The sequence below is a fragment of the Mus musculus genome, chromosome X, assembly GCF_000001635.26.
Source record: "Mus musculus strain C57BL/6J chromosome X, GRCm38.p6 C57BL/6J".
Taxonomy (NCBI): Eukaryota; Metazoa; Chordata; class Mammalia; order Rodentia; family Muridae; genus Mus; species Mus musculus.
The window spans coordinates 141,529,681-141,550,306 of NC_000086.7; the positions used below are offsets into that span (position 1 = coordinate 141,529,681).

The 20,626-nt window shown below is 36.0% G+C and overlaps 1 protein-coding gene across 5 annotated transcripts in view; it reads left to right on the forward strand.

Moving 5' to 3' along the window:
* Nucleotides 1-20,626, forward strand: part of Col4a5 (collagen, type IV, alpha 5) — a 213,867-nt gene that overhangs the window by 54,311 nt on the left and 138,930 nt on the right. For all 5 annotated transcript variants that reach the window (XM_006528696.3, XM_006528697.4, XM_017318372.2 and 2 more), the window contains 2 exons: nucleotides 9,033-9,092; nucleotides 15,984-16,073. In XM_006528696.3, coding sequence (XP_006528759.1) covers nucleotides 9,033-9,092; nucleotides 15,984-16,073 — 150 coding nt within the window. The remainder of the gene's footprint in view (nucleotides 1-9,032; nucleotides 9,093-15,983; nucleotides 16,074-20,626) is intronic.

Sequence of the window (20,626 nt, forward strand, 5' to 3'; positions counted from 1 at the left end):
GCCTACATTCTTATGACCTATTCAGAAGTCTCATATTTTTAGAAACATCTCATAACCTTGGGGTAAGCCCACTAAGTTTTCAAGTAAAGAAATGTCTTAATATTTTTTAGTTGTTGACAAGATGACCTTCCTATATTTTATTTCTTTACTTGGATTTTAAATAGCATCTTTGATATATAATTTACACAGTATTCAGTTTGTCTATTCAAAGCATATGTTCAGTAGTTGTATAGAATATGTATATAGAATTTTACAACTATACCCCAAATTATTTTTGGACCTTTTTTATCCATATGTTAAGAAAACCACATCCCTTAGCTTTTTCTTCCCATTGACATCAGCCACAAGCAACTGTCAGTCTGCTTGTTCATATAATTCAATATATTCTCAACATTTAATAGCAGTAAGTGAATGCCAGCATAATATTTTGTATTTGTGGGTTTTTTTTACTTAATACAATATTTCAAAAGCTTATGGATGTGGTAGCATGAAACAATACTTCCCTCCTCTTTTTTGTCAAATGATATTTCATTGAATATATATACTACAGTTTATTTAATTAGTTCATCTTGATGTATATCTGGATGTTTTCTCACATTTGGAATATTATTTGTAATCATGTTTTGTAATTTGTAATGTAGACATACATAAGAGGTTTTACAGACATATTTTTAATTTTCTTAGATATATGCCTAAGGATGGAATAGTTTGCTCAATGTGTTTAATTGTTTTAGTAAGTGCTAGACTGCTCTAAAGTGGCTATATTGTTCTGCAACTCTACCAGTGATGTATGAGGGTTCTATTCTCAGTGATGTTAATATTCTCTGTCTTTTTAAACTAGAAAGAGCTAGTATGTATGAATTTGTATTTCATCATATTTTTGGTTTTCATTTCCCTCATGCATGGCTAATAACATTGAGTATGTTTGCACATGCTTTCTGCATACATCTCTTTAAAATAAATAATTATTCACATTTCTTGCCTGTTTTAAAATTGAAGTACTTGACTTCATAATGTTATGAGGGCTATATATATGCATATGTATATGTATGTATGTATGTATGTATGTGTATACAATATATGTATGAATATATAATACTATATATTTATAAATCATATTTCTCATAAATGATATATAAATATACCCTCATAATTGATATGTGTGTTTACCCTATTAAGTATTTTCACTTTTCAATTCTGATTATTTTCAAATTAAAAAAATAATTTAATTTATACTCTCACTGCAGTCTCCCTTCACGCCTTTGCCCTCATCTGTTCATCTTCCCTTTCTCCTCAGAAAAGGGGAGGCCTCCTATTTATATTAACCAGTCTTGGCATATCAAGTTGCAGTAAGACTAAGTTCATCTTCTCTTATTAAAGCTAGACGAGGCAGTCCAGGATTATGCAAAGGGTCCCAAATGTGGGCACAGAGTCAGAGACAGCTCCTTTTAGGAATCCCACATGAAGACCAAGTTACACATATGTGCAGAAGACCTAAGAGAGAGTCCTAAGAACTCGCTGGTTGACAGTTTGGTCTCTGTGAGCCCCTATGGTTCCAGGTTAGTTGATTCTATGTGTTTTCATGTGGTGTCTTTGACCCCTCTGGCTCCTACAATCCTTTTTAGCTCTCTTCTGCAAGATTTCCCAAGCTCTGCATAATGTTTGTTGGTCTCTTCATCAGTTTCCATAAAGCTGCTGGGTGAAGCCTCTCAGATGACAGCTAAGTTGGGGCTGATTTTAATAGTGTGAGAGGTAGGCTCTCTCTCATGCATGGGTCTCAAGTTGGGCCCTCAATTTCTCCTTCAACTTTAACCCTGCATATCTTGTAGGCAGAAAAATTGTAAGTGGAAGGTTTTGTGGGTGTGTTGGTGGCCCAATCCCCCCACATGCAAAGTCTTGCCTGATTACAGGAGATGACCAATTTAGGCTTCATATTCCCCACTGATAGAATTCTTAGCTAAGGTCACCATCACAGATTCATGAGAGTTTCTATTGCACTAGGTTTGTAGCTCTTCCCAGAGATGCCTCCCGGATTCCAGTTGTTTCTTCCAGTACCCTCTCTCTCTGTCCTCTCCTCACCTGCTTCTTTCTGTTCCTATCTCCACCCCATCCAATCTTCTGTTCACCTAAGTTGTCTATTCTATTTCTCATTTCAGTGAGATTCAAGTGTTCCTCCTTGAGCTCTCCTTGTTACTTAGATTCTTTGTGTCAGTGGAGTGATGCAATTTTCAACAAATATCTGCTTAGGAGTACATACCAAGTTTGTCTATCTGGGTCTGGGTTAATTCACTCAGAATGATCTTTGACATTTTTGTTATGATAATTTTAAAGTCTTTAAACAGATTTGCATTATGTTTATTCATGTGTGTGTATCTGTAGTGTGTGATTGAATGGCATGTGCACATGGGTGTCTATGGGGGCTAGAAGAGATTGTAGATCTCCCTGCAGGTGAACTTACAGGTGGCTGTGAGCTTTTGACGTGGGTGCTGGCATCTACACTGCCTCTCTGCAAAAGCTGCAAGCATACTTAACTGCTAGCCACCTCTCTGGCCCTTTTTGTGATTTTTCAAAGAGGGACTGATTAAACAGATGTCAGGAATATGGACTTCAGTGCTTCCTTTTCATCTTTTTATAATTTTAACTTCTCAATATGTTACCCATTTTAAGAAAAAATACTTTAAAATCCACAAGGAGACATAAAAGACCAAGGATAGCCAACACAATCCTGATCAAAATAAAAAAAAAAGATATGTAGACCAAATAGAAAGAAATTGAAAAACTAAATGTAAGTACTTCATATTCAGCCACTTTATATTTGAAAGAGATGCCAAAAATATAACCTGGAGGAAAGAAAATATCTTCAACAAATTGTGATGTGAAAACTAGATGTCCTTGAATATAAAGGGAGTAGGGAGGAATATATGGAGCAGTTCAGAAGGAGAAAGAGGGAGGGAGGAATGCAATAATTAAGTTACAATCTAAAACATTACAAATAAAGTTGTACTCTTCAAAAAACATGGATGTCCACATGCAGAATAAAATTAGACCCTTATTTATCATCATACTCCAAAGCTAACTCCAAGTGGATCAACAGACCACAGTGTGGAACCTGGAACAGTGAAACAGCTTGAAGAAAACAGAAGCTTCTGTATATGACATACACATAGGAAAGGACTTTCTGAATAAGGTTTCATTTACCCACAATTTAAAGCCAACAAATGACAAATGGAATTTCTGCGTGGCTAAAGAAACAATCAACCAGAGGAACAACAATATGAACCAACCAGTATGCCCAGAGCTCCCTGGGACTAAACCACCAATCAAAGAAAACACATGGTGGGACTCATGGCTCCAGCTGCATATATGGCAGAGCATGGCCTAGTAGGTCATCAATGGGAGGAGAGGCCCTTGGTCCTGTGAAGGCTCTAGGCCCTAGTATAGGGGAATGCCAGGGCCAGGAAGCAGGAATGGGTGGGTTGGGGAGCAGGGGGAGGGGGGAGGGGAAACCAGGAAAGGGGATAACATTTGAAATTTAAATAAAGAAAATATCTAATAAAAAAAAGTGAGAGAAAAAGGAAGCCTACAGAATGGGAGAGACTCTTGCCAGCTGTGCATCTGACAGAGATTCAATATTCAGAATATACAAAAACCAAAGAGTGTAAATGAACAAACAGACAAACCCAAATGACCCTTTCAAATGATGGACCTGGAAAGACAGGGATCTCAAAAGAAGAAAGAAAAATGGCAAATAAACAGCTTTAAAATGTTCATTGTACCTAACCACTGGGAAAATGTTTGTCAAATGAACTTTGAGATTTTTCTCTTACCCAAGTCAGAATGGCAAAGATCAACAAAACAACTACCAACAAATAGTGTTGGTGGTGTTGAGAACTGGTTTAGCCACTTGAACTCAATGTGGACAATTCTCAAAAAGCTAAAAATAAATCTATCCTATGACTCAGGCATACCACTCCTTGGCATGTGGTCAAATGACTCAACATCTCATTCCACAGATAATAGTTAGGCCATGTTTATTTCTGCTCTATTCAAAGTATCTAGAAAATAAAAACCACCTAAAGTACCCTTCACCCAAAGAATGGCTAATGAAAATATAGTATATTTGCACTGTGAAACACTATTCAGTTGTTAATGAATAAAGTGAAATTACAATTTTCCCATAAATAGATAGAATTAGAAAAGACTGTACTAAATGAGATGACACAAAGCTAGAAAGACTAATGTCATATGTTCTATGTCATCTGAGGTTCTTTTTTTAAAATTTATTTTTTATTAGATATTTTCTTCATTTCCATTTTCCAGATATTAAGATGTGAGTAAACAATCTCAGTTTCTCTTTTTCTAATGTTTAAAAATTATGGTTTGAGTGAAGAGTGACTCTCAGAGGCTCTAATATTTGGACACCTGGCTCCCAGTCAGCAGCACTGCTTGGGAGGGTGTTGAAGGTATAAAGAAAGGTACTTCATTTACACTTGTGTACTTTTAAGATGCTTCATTATGTATAAACACATATTTCAATTTACAAAAGATGACAATGCCCAAAATACTTCAAGCAATATTCTGATCAGTTTTATTTTCACATTTTAACTTCTAAAATTATTTCTATACTTATCCTATACCTACTAAGTAATTAATTATTTCGAGCAATAAATTTTTGAGCAGTTCCATACTGCTTTAATTATTATAGTTTTAAGCTATGTTTTAATGTGGTATAATATACACTTTGTTCATTTTTCTTTAATTTTTTCTATATTTTCTCTCAGGATAAAAAAGAAAAAAATCTACAGATTCATAATTATCATGCATTAACAAACTTCTATGATTTTGTAGAAATAAACTTTCCCCCATAATACTGAAGCAATCAAACTAGGTCTTGAGAGACAGAAGCAAGAGTTGTACAAGTTACATGTTAGTCTGAGACATAACTCTGCCTCAGAAAGAAGCCAATAAACACGACTTGTTGATTGTACTTTTCATGTAGACTTAGGAATTCTTTTCAACTGAGATACATAATATTTATTTTATCTCACTATTGGTCTCATCTAAATTTGTCTTTAACTGTATGGCTTGGTGTAGTAGTTATTTTTTTTCCTTTAGAAATCTTTTCTGCCTATTCTTTCGAGTGCTATGAATAATTTTTAGACTCAAGGGAATTGTCTTTCTTAACTATAATAATCATTGATACCAGTCATTTTCTTTTACTTGGTAAATCCTATAGAACTCTAGTTAAAGCTTAATCTACCACGGGAGATCATATTATCCCTATCTGTCATAAATGAGAAACAAACCCTAGAGTGTATAGACAACATATCCATGATCTCATAATGAATCAGTTGCTACAGAAAGATCAAGATATATTTCTTGTATGTTATTAGTTTTTATTTTAATTACTGCTATAGCATTATTCCACTTAATTTAAATTTCATTTTCATTTGTTTACAGCTGGATCAGCAAGCACCCAGGTCTGCATAGTTTTTATATCACTCATAGATTCACTATTGTGCTTTGTGCTTACTAGATATTTTGTCAATATGAGTAGATGCTGCCTAAAAATTAAAAGCTGTTCCATCTAATGAGATATATACTTAGGACCACCTCTTACGGCTACTCATTAATAACTTCATGAAAAGTGCCATCTAATGGTTGGTGTGTTACAATGACTTGGCTTTTTTGGTGTGTCCCCGCCCTCTTCCCCCGCCCCAAAAATGAATAACACAATCTTATTTAAAAAAATAACCTATCTGGCATAAACAGATTATAACTTAAAATTTTAAATTAAATTCAATCAAAATTTTTATAATTCTTAAATAATGAATATTTAATTTTATTTTATGTCCATTATTGTGACTCCAGGAAATGGAGTTGCAGACAGTTGTGAATTGCCATGTGGGGTTTGGGAATTGAATATGGGTCCTCTGGAAGGGCAGCCAGTGGTCTTAACCAGTGAGGCATCTATCTATCCCTATATTCTTAAATACTTTTAGGGGTTTTTCTCTCTAAAGTATACTTCACGTTTGTTCATAATGAACTTTGATATGATGAAAGATTAATTTTGAGAAACATTGGATATAAGGAATGCTACAAGTATATAAAATGTGTTATTTGTTTATACATTTTATTTTTAAGATTTAGGGGTTATTGTTAGATATTGAGAAGTGCAAATACATGTGTGATGGGAGTTCATATTATTTTTAATTGTATTAATAAAATTCTATTAGTCGTCTTTGCACTATATTCGGAATGGTAATCCCTTTTCAGAGGAAAATTTATTATAAATGTCTGAAAATGCAAAGGATGTTATTTTTAATTTATAACAAAATCTCCTCTGCATATCTTCTTAATTAAAATGTAGATACACTTACCAATGTCAAATATTGTTACATTATTATCCATTGTAAATAATAATTACCCTTTGTTCTTCAATTAATTTCTGTAATTGAGTGTTCACAATATGTACAATTTAATTCAGATATTATGACTGTTGACTATTCTTTTTTGTTGTTTTGTTTTTGTTTTTGTTTTTTGAGACAGGGTTTCTCTTTATAACCCTAGCTGTCGAATTAGTGAATGTGTGGCTTCTAAATTTTGTAAATTCATAGTTTAGAACCAATAACTCATCTTTGCATATGCCAGAATTACATATTTTAAGTTGACCTCTGTTCCTAAACTGAGTATTTTATATGAGTTTATTTATATTTTTATCTTGTGCCTAACAAGTCTTCTTGCCTTCAATAATAACCCTTCTCATTTGATGAATGACTGTGTGTCAACAAACCTAGAATGTAGTTAAACATGTAATACTGAAAACAATAAAATCTATGTCCCTAATGTGTACTAGTTACGACTGCATAACTATCTAGTTTGCTTCCTATTATTGTGCTAAAGTCCATTACCAAAAGCAAATTGGAGAGGAGAGGGGTTGTTTTGCTTTCATGCCCCAATCACTGTCAATCAGCCCGTTACTGAGAAAAGTCCAGGCAGCAAGTCAAGGCAGGAACCTGGAGGCAGGAACTGAAATAGAGGTCATGGAGGAGTGATGCTTATTAGTTTGTTCTTCTGGCTTGCTCAGCTTGCTTTCTTATACAACTCATGACTACCTGCCCAGACATGACATTTCTCACAGTGGGCTGGGCCCTCCCAAATAAATCACTTTGGGGGAGAATGCCCCACAGGGGTCATTTTCTCAACTGAGTCTTCCTTTCCAAATGACTCTAGCATGTGTCAAGTATATAAAAAAAACATATCCAACACAATAACAGACTTTAAGCTGAAGTGTCAGATTGTGCTTTTACTGGAACACACTCCTTTATAACCAGGAAAACAGGTTTCAACAAGATGGTGGCATCTAGTTTGAGCTGAAGTTAAATAATATTTAGGGAGATTCTCCAGTAATAACTAGAGGAAGACAAGATAGGAGGCTAGCTTACATGGTAAACTACAGGTGCTAAAGATGAAACAATGATTAACAGAGTTTTATATTTTCCTTGTACAAAACTTTCAGAAGCCAGTTTGACAAAATGTGTTCAGGTTTGTTGTGCATAAATGCTGTGTTGTTTGCATATGTTATTCTAATTCCTCTTGGGTTGTTTTGTCCTAAGCATTCCAGCTCTATAGTAGTGTATGTTTTGGGGATTAGAATGTCCCTTACTATCTTCCCAGTCTCTATGTGTTTTTATAGTAGAGAATGATACTTTTCTGGCTCCAGAACATTATTCCCTAGTGTGGTTGAATTCAGAGCCTCTAGCCTGAAGCTTGGAATGGTTAAGAATTGAGCTATTAGTGATGAAAGAGCAGGCACATAGGGAAAAGGGAGATAAAATACAGTATTAGATGCTTTATGATCCACTTGTGAATGCTGAGAAGTAAGCTGACATCAAGTGGCAGTTATTCTTGGCTAGTTTCCATGGTCATGTGCTGCTACAGACTGCGAAGTGATTCATTACAAATGGAAGAAGAAGAAGAAGAAGAAGAAGAAGAAGAAGAAGAAGAAGAAGAAGAAGAAGAAGAAGAAGAAGAAGAAGGAAGAGGAGGAGGTGGAGGAGGAGAAGGAGAAGGAGAGAGGAGGAGGAGAGAGGAGGAGGAGGAGGAGAAGGAGAGAGGAGGAGGAGGAGGAGGAGGAGGAGGAGGAGAGAAGGAGGAGAAGGAGAAGGAGAAGGAGAAGGAGAAGGAGAAGGAGAAGGAGAAGGAGAAGGAGAAGGAGAAGGAGAAGGAGAAGAAGAAGAAGAAGAAGAAGAAGAAGAAGAAGAAGAAGAAGAAGAAGAAGAAGAAGAAGAAGAAGAAGAAGAAGAAGGGGAAAAAAGGTGTTCTTACAACCTGGACAAGTGGCAAAGCATATGAACGAGAACGTCTTATGAATTCTCTTTTCAGTTTAGCATCTTTAAAATGTTATTTCTTAGCTGGACATGGTGGCACACACCTTTAGTCCCAGCACTCCAGGGGCATGGGCATGGGCATGGGCAGGGGCAGGGGCAGGGGCAGGGGCAGGGGCAGGGGCAGGGGCAGGGGCAGGGGCATCTCTGTGAGTGCAACTCCATACTGAGTTCCTGGATGGCCAGAAACTGGATAGTAGAGACACTCTTGTCTTAAGAAAACAAAAGCAAAAAGGTATTTCTCAGCATGTAAAGGAGATGTCTACAAAACCCAGCAACTTGATTTTTATTGCTTCATGTTGTTTTCCAAATACCACACATATTCTACAGCATGTGTGCAACACACACACACACACACACACACACACACATGCATGAGCACACACACACAGAATAAATAAATGTAAAAATGAAGAGATACTTATTAGTTTAGAATTATAAGCTTTTATTTGCTCATTGTGAGAAATTGAAAGAAATACATATAACAAGATATTGAATATAAAAAGCCATTGTTGGTTGCATGCATCCTTTCATAGTTTTCTTATATTGATTTTGCAAGTGTGAATTACTGCCTTAAGTTGATTTTTAAGTTGGAGAGTTGCTGTTAAGTTTGTATTTAATGATTTTCCCCTTTATTTCCTATAGGCCTGCCATGGGTGTTCTTCTGGATCAAAATGTGACTGCAGTGGTATAAAAGGAGAAAAGGTAAGTTCTGAGTAAAAAAAATAGATATATCAAATACTATTTGTAAATTAATTGTACAAATTATGCTTCTATCAGTGTCCAAATAAATAAAATAGATTCTACTGCATTGCTTAATTTAGAGTGGGAACTTACATAGATGAGACTGTGTCAGGATCAGCAAACATCTCGATGAAACATGATATCATAAATATTTTAGGTTTAGTAAACATAAGTTCGGTTACATTTTATTTTCTGTTGGGGATTGGATCCAGGGCTTTGCAAAATCTAAGCAAGCAGTCTACAACTGTGCCACATTCCTAGGGGGGGTTCTCAGAAAATTGGACATGGTACTACCGGAGGATCCCACAATACCTCTACTGGGCATATATCCAGAAGATGTTCCAACCGGTAAGAAGGACACATGCTCTACTATGTTCATAGCAGCCTTATTTATAATAGCCAGAAGCTGGAAAGAACCCAGATGCCCCTCAACAGAGGAATGGATACAAAAAATGTGGTACATTTACACAATGGAGTACTACTCAGCTATTAAAAAAGAATGAATTTATGAAATTCCTAGGCAAAGGGTTGGACCTGGAGGGCATTATCCTGAGTGAGGTAACCCAATTACAAAAGAACTCAAATGATATGTACTCACTGATAAGTAGATATTATCCCAAAAACTTAGAATACCCAATATATAAGTTACAATTTGCAAAACACATGAAACTCAAGAAGAACGAAGACCAAAGTGTGGACACTTTGCCCCTTCTTAGAATTGGGAACAAAACACCCATGGGAGGAGTTACAGAGGCAAAGTTTGGAGCTGAGCCGAAAGGATGGACCATCTAGAGACTGCCATAATCGGGGGTCCATCCCATAATCAGCCTCCAAACACAGACACCGTTGCATACGCTAGTAAGATTTTGCTGAAAGTACCATGATATAGCTGTCTCTTGTGAGACTATGCTGGGGCCTAGCAAACACAGAAGTGGATGCTCACATTCAGCTAATGGATGGAACACAGGGCCCCCAATGGAGGAGCTAGAGAAAGTACCCAAGGAGCTAAAGGGGTCTGCAACCCTATAGGTGGAACAACATTATGAACTAACCAGTACCCCCCAGAGCTCATGTCTCTAGCTGCATATGTATCAGAAGATGGCCTAGTCGGCCATCACTGGAAAGAGAGGCCCATTGGACTTGCAAACTTTATATGCCTCAGTACAGGGGAGCGCCAGGGCCAAAAAGTGGGAATGGGTGAGTAGGGGAGTGGGTGGGAGGGTATGGAGGACTTTTGGGATAGCATTGGAAATGTAAATGAGTAAAATACATAATTAAAAAAAACACAAAAGGACAATAAAGCCTCAGAAACTACTGAGAATTCTTAGGATGCACCTAGGGAAAGGACAAGGAAATGGGCAGGGAATGGGAAGCAGAGATTGGGGAGAATGAACAAAATTAATTATGGATAAAAGTCCTCTCGAAACATCTATTACTTTACAAATAAATCATTTTCTTCTGTCTTGTTTTAGATAGGGTCTTCTTTGTAACCCTGGCTGGCTTTGAGCTCACTATGTAGACCTTGAGCTTACACAGAACAACCTGCCTCTGTCTCCCAAGTACTGAGATTCAAAGTGTGAGCCATCATCTCCAGCCTTACAGGAATTTTAATAACAATAATAATAATAATAATAATAATAATAAATTTCTAGCTCTTGGTCTAGACAAAATACACCTCAGATGACATTTAACTTGATGGCTTTTATCTTCCAGTGCCTTATTTGTCTGTGTGTCAGTAACTGACATCAAATTAAGAATTTCAAACAAGATCATGAATTATAGACAGGAGAATTATGAGAAAGGGATCTTACATTACTCTTTCCTCTTTTTAACTCAATAAATATTTTTAATGAATAAACAACTATTAATAACTATATATGAAGTTATGGATCATATCTTTAGTGAATATTCCAGTTAGATATAGAAGTATTCATTCGTGCAGTAAAAGATGCTAAAAAGTCCTGGTGTCAACAATTTCATCAATTTATGTTATGTATTCATTGTATGCTGTGATCTTATTTACAAGTTCCATTCTGTCATGTAACACAGTACCCCTGTACTGGCTAATTTGTGTCAACTTGACACAGGCTGGAGTTATCAAACAGAGAAAGGATCTTCAGTTGGGGAGATGCCACCACAAGATCCAACTCTAAGGCATTTTCTCAATTAGTGATCAGGTGGGAAAGGCCCCTTGTGGGTGGGACGATCCCTGGACTGGTAGTCCTTTTTTTGTTGTTGTTTTGATTTTGTTTCTTTTTTTTAATTTCTTTTTTTAATTAGGTATTTTCTTCATTTACATTTCCAATGCTATCCCAAAAGTGCCCCATACCCTCCTCCCCTCCACTCCCCTACCCACTCACTCCCACTTCTTGGCCCTGGCGTTCCCCTGTACTGAGGCATATAAAGTTTGCAGGATCAATGGGCCTCTCTTTCCACTGATGGCCAACTAGGCTATCTTCTGATACATATGCAGCTAGAGACACGAGCTCCGGGGGGTACTGGTTAGGTAGTCTTGAGTACTATAAGAGGAGGCTGAGCAAGCCAGGGGAAGCAAGCCAGTAAGAAACATCCTTCCATGGCCTCTGCATCAGCTCCTGCTTTCTGACATGCTTGAGTTCCAGTCCTGACTTCCTTGGTGATGAACAGCAGTGTGGAAGTGTAAGCCGAATAAACCCTTTCCTCCCCAACTTGCTTCTTGGTCATGATGTTTTGTCCAGGAATAGAAACCCTGACTAAGACAATCCCCTAACAGAACATCTCTTAAGAGTTCTTGAATAGTAGTCTAGATAACACTTGTGTGAGTAACATTTTTAGGGGAATATCTTTGCAACAAGAATGCTTTCTGTAGTGTTAAAGTATTAAAGAGGTTTCATTTGAGATCACAAAGGAGGAAAGAAAGTGGAAGGGAATGTCTTTTAAAGAAAGGAAGCACACATGGAGAATTTACATGTATGTAGATATTATTGCTTATACTTCTCAGTCTGCAAGATGATGGATGGGTAAATTCTTACCAAGAGTCATAGTTATGGTCACAATGACCTACAGAAAATGGTTCAAGACTCCAGAGTGCCTGGAAAAGAAGGAAGGCATGTTGGAATGAATATAAGACAGCACAGAGTGGAGGACAAAAAATAAAGTTGAAGATTCCATTCAAATTCTTGGTTAAGTTTTGATTTTATATGTATTGAGGGAAAGTCACAGAATCTAATAAAAAGAAGAGTAGAGGCTTAAAATAACTAAGTATAGATTAACCATTGTTTGGTGAACGGATAAAACTCCATTTAATCAATCAGTCACGAACTACTTCATACAAAAAAAAAATGCTCTTTAGAAGAAAATAAGAGAATCTAGTATCTCTTTCTACAGTATGCAATTAAAGCTTACCAAGTAAACACAACCAATAATTTTAAAAAAAGACAAATCACAGAAAATTATTAAAACAATACAGATGCTACATTTTGGAACTTGAAGCAGATAAAGTTAATATATTTATTAATTTAAAAGGAAAACCTGTTCAAAATTGATAAACATGTAGTAACCACAGATCACTGGCAAATACATGAAAAAGAAACTTGAAATTTGAAAAATAAAAAGCAGTTTATCCAAGGAGTATGATAGCAAACTGTTGGCTTGGAGCTGCTGACAAATGCAGATTTCCAGGCTCCACAACTGTAAGTTACCCATCTCGTTCTGGTCATGGTGGAAAATAATTGATTTTGACAAACTCTCCACGTGGCTCTTTTACAAGCTGAAGTCTCAGATCTATATAGCTTCATTTTGACAGTAGCTAAAATTCTTCTAATTATAGTGTGGCAACTGTCTCATTGTGGTACAGAATTATAAAGAGAAAATAAGAATTATACAGAACAATATATTATTGTTTTAATTTCTTCACTAAGAACTTAGCCTTGAACTTGCACAATTTGCAACATTCTAACTGAAAATAATTTATAACTAGTTACCAATATAACACTTTGTCTTAATTTTTTCCTATGTCCACACACAATTGTGTTTCTTGACAGTTCTACATTATCCTTCTTGAAGTACTATTCTCATGCTTCCTGGAGTAATATACAACTGGCATACTAGCACTCAGGCAGCATAAGCAAGATGACTAGAAGTTCAAGGCCAACTTACATGAGACACTCAAGAAACGAACAAACAACTATTTTTATGCTCATTTTCAGGAAACACTTTTATTGTTTATTATAAACAGCTCTTCTTGAAAGGGGTGCTATCTTAAAGTACTTTTAAACTCCAGATCTTAGGTAATCAGTAGATTAATCTTCTTTAAACTGGTGAGCTGGGATGTGCCCAAGGGTAGAATACTTGGCTTTGTATTATATCTGGGACTGTAGATTTGATATCTATCACCACACAATAAATAAACTAGACTTATCATGAGATAGTTTTTCTTTGGATAATTTATCAAAACCTGAAATATTGCCTTTATTCTGGGTTTAAGTAAAAGCACTCACTAGAAAATAAGGATGTCATTTATAAATGGATTTTTTGTTTATTTTATTAGATATTTTCTTTATTTACATTTCAAATGTTATCCCCTTTCTTAGTTTCCCCTCCGAAAATACCCTATCCCTTTCCCCCTTCCCCTGCTCCCCAACCCATCCACTCCTGCTTCCTGGCCCAGGCATTCCCTTATACCGGGTCATAGAACCTTCACAGGACCAAGGGCCTCTCCTCTCATTGATGACCAACTAGGCCATCCTCGGCTACATATGCAGCTAGAGCCATGAGTCCCTCTGTGTGGTTTCTTTGACTGGTGGTTTAGTCCGAGGGAGCTCTGGGGGTACTGATTAGTTCATATTGGAGCTAGAGAAAATGCCCAAGGAGCTGAAGGGGTTTGCAGTCCCATAGGAGGAGGAATAATATAAATGGGTTTCTATTGAATATTTGTTCTATTGGACACTAAAAATACAACATTGAAAAAGCCATGACTGTTTCCATGTAGAGGCGAAGGAGATGGTGGTGTCCAGGTTAACATAAACTTCTGACTGAGACAGATGAGCTGTGTTCTATGTATCAAGTTTACACTTAGGAAAATTATAAAACTTCTCTCTCATGACTTTTCACACATAAAATGAAAATAATAATTTTACTTTGTCTTAAAATGGGGAGAAAAAAGTAAGATAAAACAAAACCCTGAAGGAGGTTAAACAGTCTGGAAAACAGAAAAACATTCAACACACGTGGGCTATTTTTACAGTCTTTCGAGTTTTAAGTGTTTGGGGAAATGCTTAAGAAAGTTGCTAATAAGAACTTACCATTACTATTTTCAATTGTCCAGGGAAAAAGAGAAGGCAATAAAAGAATCTAAGTAATACTTATATTTAAAAGATAGCAAAAAGAGAATAATGTATTTCACAAATCATTTTTTTAATTCAAACATGGGCAAGCAGGATAAGTCGGTGGTTTGTTTTTAAGTTTGTCTTTCAGAAATAGGCAACCACTTCTCATTCAGTCTATAAATGTGTGAAAATTACAGCACAAACTGATAGTGGTTTAAACGGATTATATGAGTACCTCTGAAGCAAATCTAGGCACATCACTAGTGTTAGCTTTTCTTCCTGTTCATTTAAAGAAATTAGGTAGAAAACCATACTTTTAGTCCATTCTTGCACAGGAAAGCTATATTTCTTTTACTTTAGCAAACATTCTACCTTTGAAATTCTCAAGATTGTTCTTCTTGTTCTTTTCTGCTACTGTATAGCATCTACTTTTCTGTCTCTAGTTCTGTGATAATGGGAGGGAATTTCAGGATATACCATTAAAAATTATAACATTTTATTGATATCAACATAATTAAGCTTTTAGCATCCTCTATTTTCTTCTACAATTTTTACTGGTACATATGTATACATACATGTATGTATATAACAAAAATGATTAAAGAAAAAAAGGCTATCAATTTGTGTGAAAGGTGGGTGCCTGGGAGGGGAAGGGGGGGCAAAGGGAAGGGGAGAGATGACGTAATTTTATTGCAATTAAAAGCACATAACAATTTTTAAAATTATTTTTACATTAATTACTTTAATGTACATCTCTCTGTGTATGTGTGTCTCTGTGTGTGCATACATGTACATGTTTGTCTCTGTGTGTGTGTGCACACACATGCATGTGTTTGTATATGTATATGTCACAGTGTCTGAGTGCAGAAGTCAATTCTCTTCTTCTACTCTGTGGTTCCTGAGAATTGAACTCAGTCAGGCTTTACCTGCCTAGCTACTCCACTGGGCAGCATCCTCTATCTTCAGTCTTTGGTCAGATAGTACTTTTGCTTTGAAAATACACATAGCATACTCTAGACATTTGACAGGGGTATGCTCTAAATGCCAGCTGAAAACCCAAAATTTAGCTATTTTGTACTTTGGGAAATATACAAGGACTAGGTTCTTTTTTCTTTTTACTTTTCTTTCTGAGTGGAACTTGTAGTCAGAGTTTTAATCCTAGTTCTGCTAGTAACAGACCATTCAATAATGTGAGATAATCTAGCTCTTAAAATTTGAAAATTGTGAAATTCTTAATATACCTGCTTGCCTTCTTTATTATCGAATGAGGTTAAAGCAGTTATTATATTCTCACTTTATCTCTGATATATTATCTAATTCTACAAGTAGCAAAGAGGTTATAATTAACTATATATGATATATATTTGGGATGATTTGGATTTTTTCTTCTCACATTTTACAGACTTGTCCATGTTATTAGATACTGTGGACAAAACGTATCACTATATTATGTTACTTTCATCTGACAGTCGTTTGAACGTTCGAAACACAACTGTGTCTGTGCTTAAAAGTTCACAAATGACTTTACATTCTTGTTTAATTGCAGGGAGAACGGGGGTTTCCAGGTTTAGAAGGTCATCCAGGTTTACCAGGATTTCCAGGTCCAGAAGGCCCTCCAGGACCTCGGGGACAAAAGGTATTTGTTTCAGTAGCCAATCAACAATAGCAGAGGAATTAAACCACCATAAATTTGAGACAAGCTATCAAATCGACTAAAAGTCCACTGAATCGTAATGAGAAAATAGTGCTTAAATCAAAAAACAGAGTTGAAGGAACTCTTATTTTCTGTATTCATTTATCCCTTCTTTCCCATTTTTCCTCCTTCAAGCAGTGATTAATTACCTATAGTCCTTTGTCTAGGAGCAGAACCCCATAAAATTGTCTCATTTTTATATTAACATGTGCATTGATACTGTTGTTGTTCCAGACTTCTTGGTAATCTTGCTGTTAGAAGATTTCTACCTCTTCTTCTGTGATGGTTTCCTGAGTCATAGATGCAGAGATGTTGATGCAAGGCTGGATTCCCCCCAAAACACTGATCTCTTTTTTTTGTCCAGTTGTGTGTGGTTTTGCTGTTGTTGTTGTTTTATGATGTTCTTCATTTGCCATAATGAGAGATTTCTTTGATGAATGGTGGTAACTAGACTTATTCAGAAAAAGTGTCTCTTCACCTTAGTGTTTCTAATGCTTCAATTTGGATATTATTGTCATAGTCAGGTATTTTTCAGGATGTCGTTTGTTATATATGGTTTTTGGAATTCTTTCTACTTTAAACTTGTCCTGGGGAGATGCAAATAAACATCTTCTCACCCACCCCCTATGAACACCAATGGCAGACAATTTTATGATTTATCCAAAGTCCAAATTGTGTTGACCAAAGAATTTACTGGACTTGCCAACTGAACATGAATAAGGGATTTCCTACAGAAGTGTAGGTGACTGCAAAACAGCTGTATCACTACAAGGTTCCACCATATCATGGATAATGATCTCATGGAGGCTGCTATGAAGTCTCACTTTGAATCAGCTTCCTAACTCTATGTACTCTAGCATCACCCTAAATCAGATATTGAATGGGGGAGGGTCAATTGCTTGAATCTCAGATAAGTGTCTCTAGAATAATTTTTCCTCTACCTACTAGGAAGTGTTAAAGTTCAATTATCATTACCATAGGTCTGATGCATATATATTTTTCTGTGAATAAGAGTAGCATCTTTATGTGTACGATAAGATAGGGAATGGGAAAAGATAATAGTGAATTTTGAGACCAAGAAGAGTTTCTTTCAGTTTTTAATGGCTCTTTTGGCTCCGAGCCCTTTTCAGTCTGTGGTAGATTGACTGGTAAAGTGGTGTATGAAAGGTCCAACTCTATTCACTTGCCCAAAAAGCAAAAAAAAAAAAAAAACTTGACTTAATAACATTTCCCTCTAGCTTTATTATTTCATATAATGATGGTGTACCATATCATTAGAGGATTAAGAAAATCAAATGGATATCACCAGGTAGTCTTTCTAAGAAAGGAGGAAAATTAAATGCTTGGAGATGTTTTAATATAAAGCTAGCTATACCAGAGGGTAGATGTTGTGAGAATGAGGGTACAACTGTGAGGAGGAAGTTTTTTTTTTTTTCAGATTCAGCAGGAAATGAGTCTTGTGGTTAAATGCACTGAATAGAACTTCATATGAACACTAAGGAAACACTAACACTCTAAATGACTGACTACATAGAATTTTGAAAGATGGGCCATTCAAATGAATTTCCTAGGTGCTATAACACAGCAAGTGTAAGAGTGGCAGTATAATCCTTGCCACCCAGGAATGGCAAAGAAGTAGTGCAGACTTCTAAATCATGAACTGAGCATAATACAGCAAAACAACTAAATTCTTCCACTTCGCAGCACACTGGAACTTAAGCAACAACATTCTGAAAATAAAGTGGGAACACAAATTGATTAATTTTCAGCTATGTTATGGAAATGAGTGCTTTGGAATAGAATGTAATTTGAACCATAGAAAAAGCTGTTTCTCAAATGTGAGTTTATCTGGGAACAGGGCCAGAGTTTCTTGCATAACATGGATATTAAGAGTAAATATTTGTGGTTTATTAAAAGAAGTTACATTACAATTATTTTGAAATAATTTAGCATTAACTGAGACTTCTTAATAATAGTATAATAGTTTATGAAGATGTGTTCATTCGCACATTAAGTTTAGAGAGTATTACTACAATTCCTTTTCATTATTTATAGAGTGGAAGTGGGAACAGCTTTCTAAACATTTTACATTCTACAGCTTAAAGTGTACTTTTGTGTGATTGGAGATTTACTTTTTAAAGTTATATAGATGATTATTCTTCATTGGTATATTCCTTTTTATGAACATGTAGATTTGTAAAATAAACTGTCCAATTAGCATAGTTGCTTAAAGTGTGGTACTGAGATGTGTGTGTTTATTTATATAAATGCACATTTGTAATATTGCAAAGGAGTTCTTTGTTAAATTAAATGTTCCTTTTCAGTAGATAATATATTCATTTTATTCACAATTAGTAAATATTATGAATACAATGAAAAACTCTTTTCTACCTGTGTTCATTGGTCCCTGAATACATACCCACATTTTCATCCTCTTTGTTTTTAAAATAGGATGTATTATGTTTATTTTGTGTTTTTCTTATATCAGTGTTCTCAGGATATGATATTCTTACTACATTCAATTTCATTGTATATATAAGCTATAAATTAGTATCAAGCTCCCTACTCATGATTATGTAGTTTTCAATAGTTTGCTGCTATAAAACATAACTGCTAAGATGAAAATCTTTGATTAATTCTTATTGCATCAATAAGCATGAATTGGAAAGATAAATTGTGGGAAATGGGTGCCCATGTCTGCACATGTTTTTTTACACATATTACCAGATCACTATTTCCCAAACATTTATGATTTACCCTTTGATTTAGCAACAAAGAAGATTCATTTTCTCGCAGATTCATCTCTATTCCTAAAAACCTTTTCTAGTTGTCATTATGGTAGAAGAGTGACCTTTCAATATACTTTCAATTTGCATTTCTCTTTTTGTGATTACGAATATGCTTCTCACAGATCAAAGTTTCCTTTGTCTTCCTGTGATCTCTATTTTCATATCATTTGCCCCTTTTCTCATGACTTGGTGCTTTCATATTTTGTAGAGCTATTTGTTAGGAAGATTATTTCCATGCACACACTGTACGTTGTATTATTTTACCCTTTGTCTTTTGCTTTTGTAGGCATGTGCAGGGAAATTTATGCATTTATGAATCTCTGTCTTTAAGTCACATGGATTTTCATGAGAACAAATCTTATGCACTTTGAGGGTATATATTAATTCTCAAAAGTTTTCTTTCAGTATATCAATTTATTTTTTATCCTGTGTGAAACCCATCCTAGTATACGGTTTGTGATTTAAGATACACCTTAAACACAATCCCACAACACCCAGAGGAAGCTCTATTCTCAGATGCTCTAACATGCCAGGATTGTAGAATCAAAGGTGAGGAGGACACAGCATCTGTTCCAACAACACCAGAAGCAACTGGGACTAGTGGGATCCAGGGACACAGGAACCTCGCCTGACCAGTGACTCAGGTTCCTTCTGCTCTACACCAGTTTACCTTGGGCACAAACTCCAGAGCCAGTCCCACACCACCCTTAGGAAGCTCCACTCCAGGCTCTCTAACATGCCGAGGATCACAGAATCACAGGATAACAGGATCCCAGGAGTTTGGCCATACCAGGATCTCAGGGTCCCAGAGGCAGCTTGATTCCCAGGAACTCTGACACACCCAGGATCTCAAGATCACAAGATCCTGGAATCACAAGATCACAGAGACAGCTGGACTCTGAGCAGTTCTGACACAACCAGGATCACAGGAAGGACAGGCTCCAGTCAGATATAATTAGTCCAGGTAGCACTAGAGATGGCAGAAAGCAAGCACAAGAATATAAGCAACAGAAACCAAGGTTACTTGGCATCATCAGAACCCAATTCTCCCACCATAGCAAGTCCTGGTTCCACTATTACACCAGAAAAGCAATACTCAGATCAAAAATCACTTCTCATGATGGTGATAGAGAACATTAAGAAGGATGTAAATAAATTCCTTAAACAGATACAGGAGAACACAAGTAAACAGGTAGAAGACTTTAAAGAGGAAACACAAAAATCAAGAATTACAGGAAAACACAATCAAACAGGTGAAGGAAATTAACAAATTCATCCAAGATCTAAAAATGGACATAGAAACAATAGAAAAAAATCACAAAGGGAGATAACCCTGGAGTTAGGAAACCTAGGAAAGAGATCAGGAGTGATAGATGCAAGCATCACCAACAAAATAAAAGAGATAGAAGAGAGAATCTCAGAGGCAGAAGATACCATGGAAAACATTGACACAACAGTCAAAGAAAATGCAAAATGGAAAAAGCTCCTAGCCAAAAACATCCAGGAAATCCAGGACTTAATAAAAAGACCAAACCTAAGGATAATAGGTATAGAAAAGAGTGAAGATTCGCAACTTAAAGGGCCAGTAAATATATTCAATAAAATTATAGAAGAAAACTTCCCTAACCTAAAGGCAGAGATGCCCATGAATATACAAAAAGCCTACAGAACTCCAAATAGACTGGAAAAAAAAAGAAATTGCTCCTG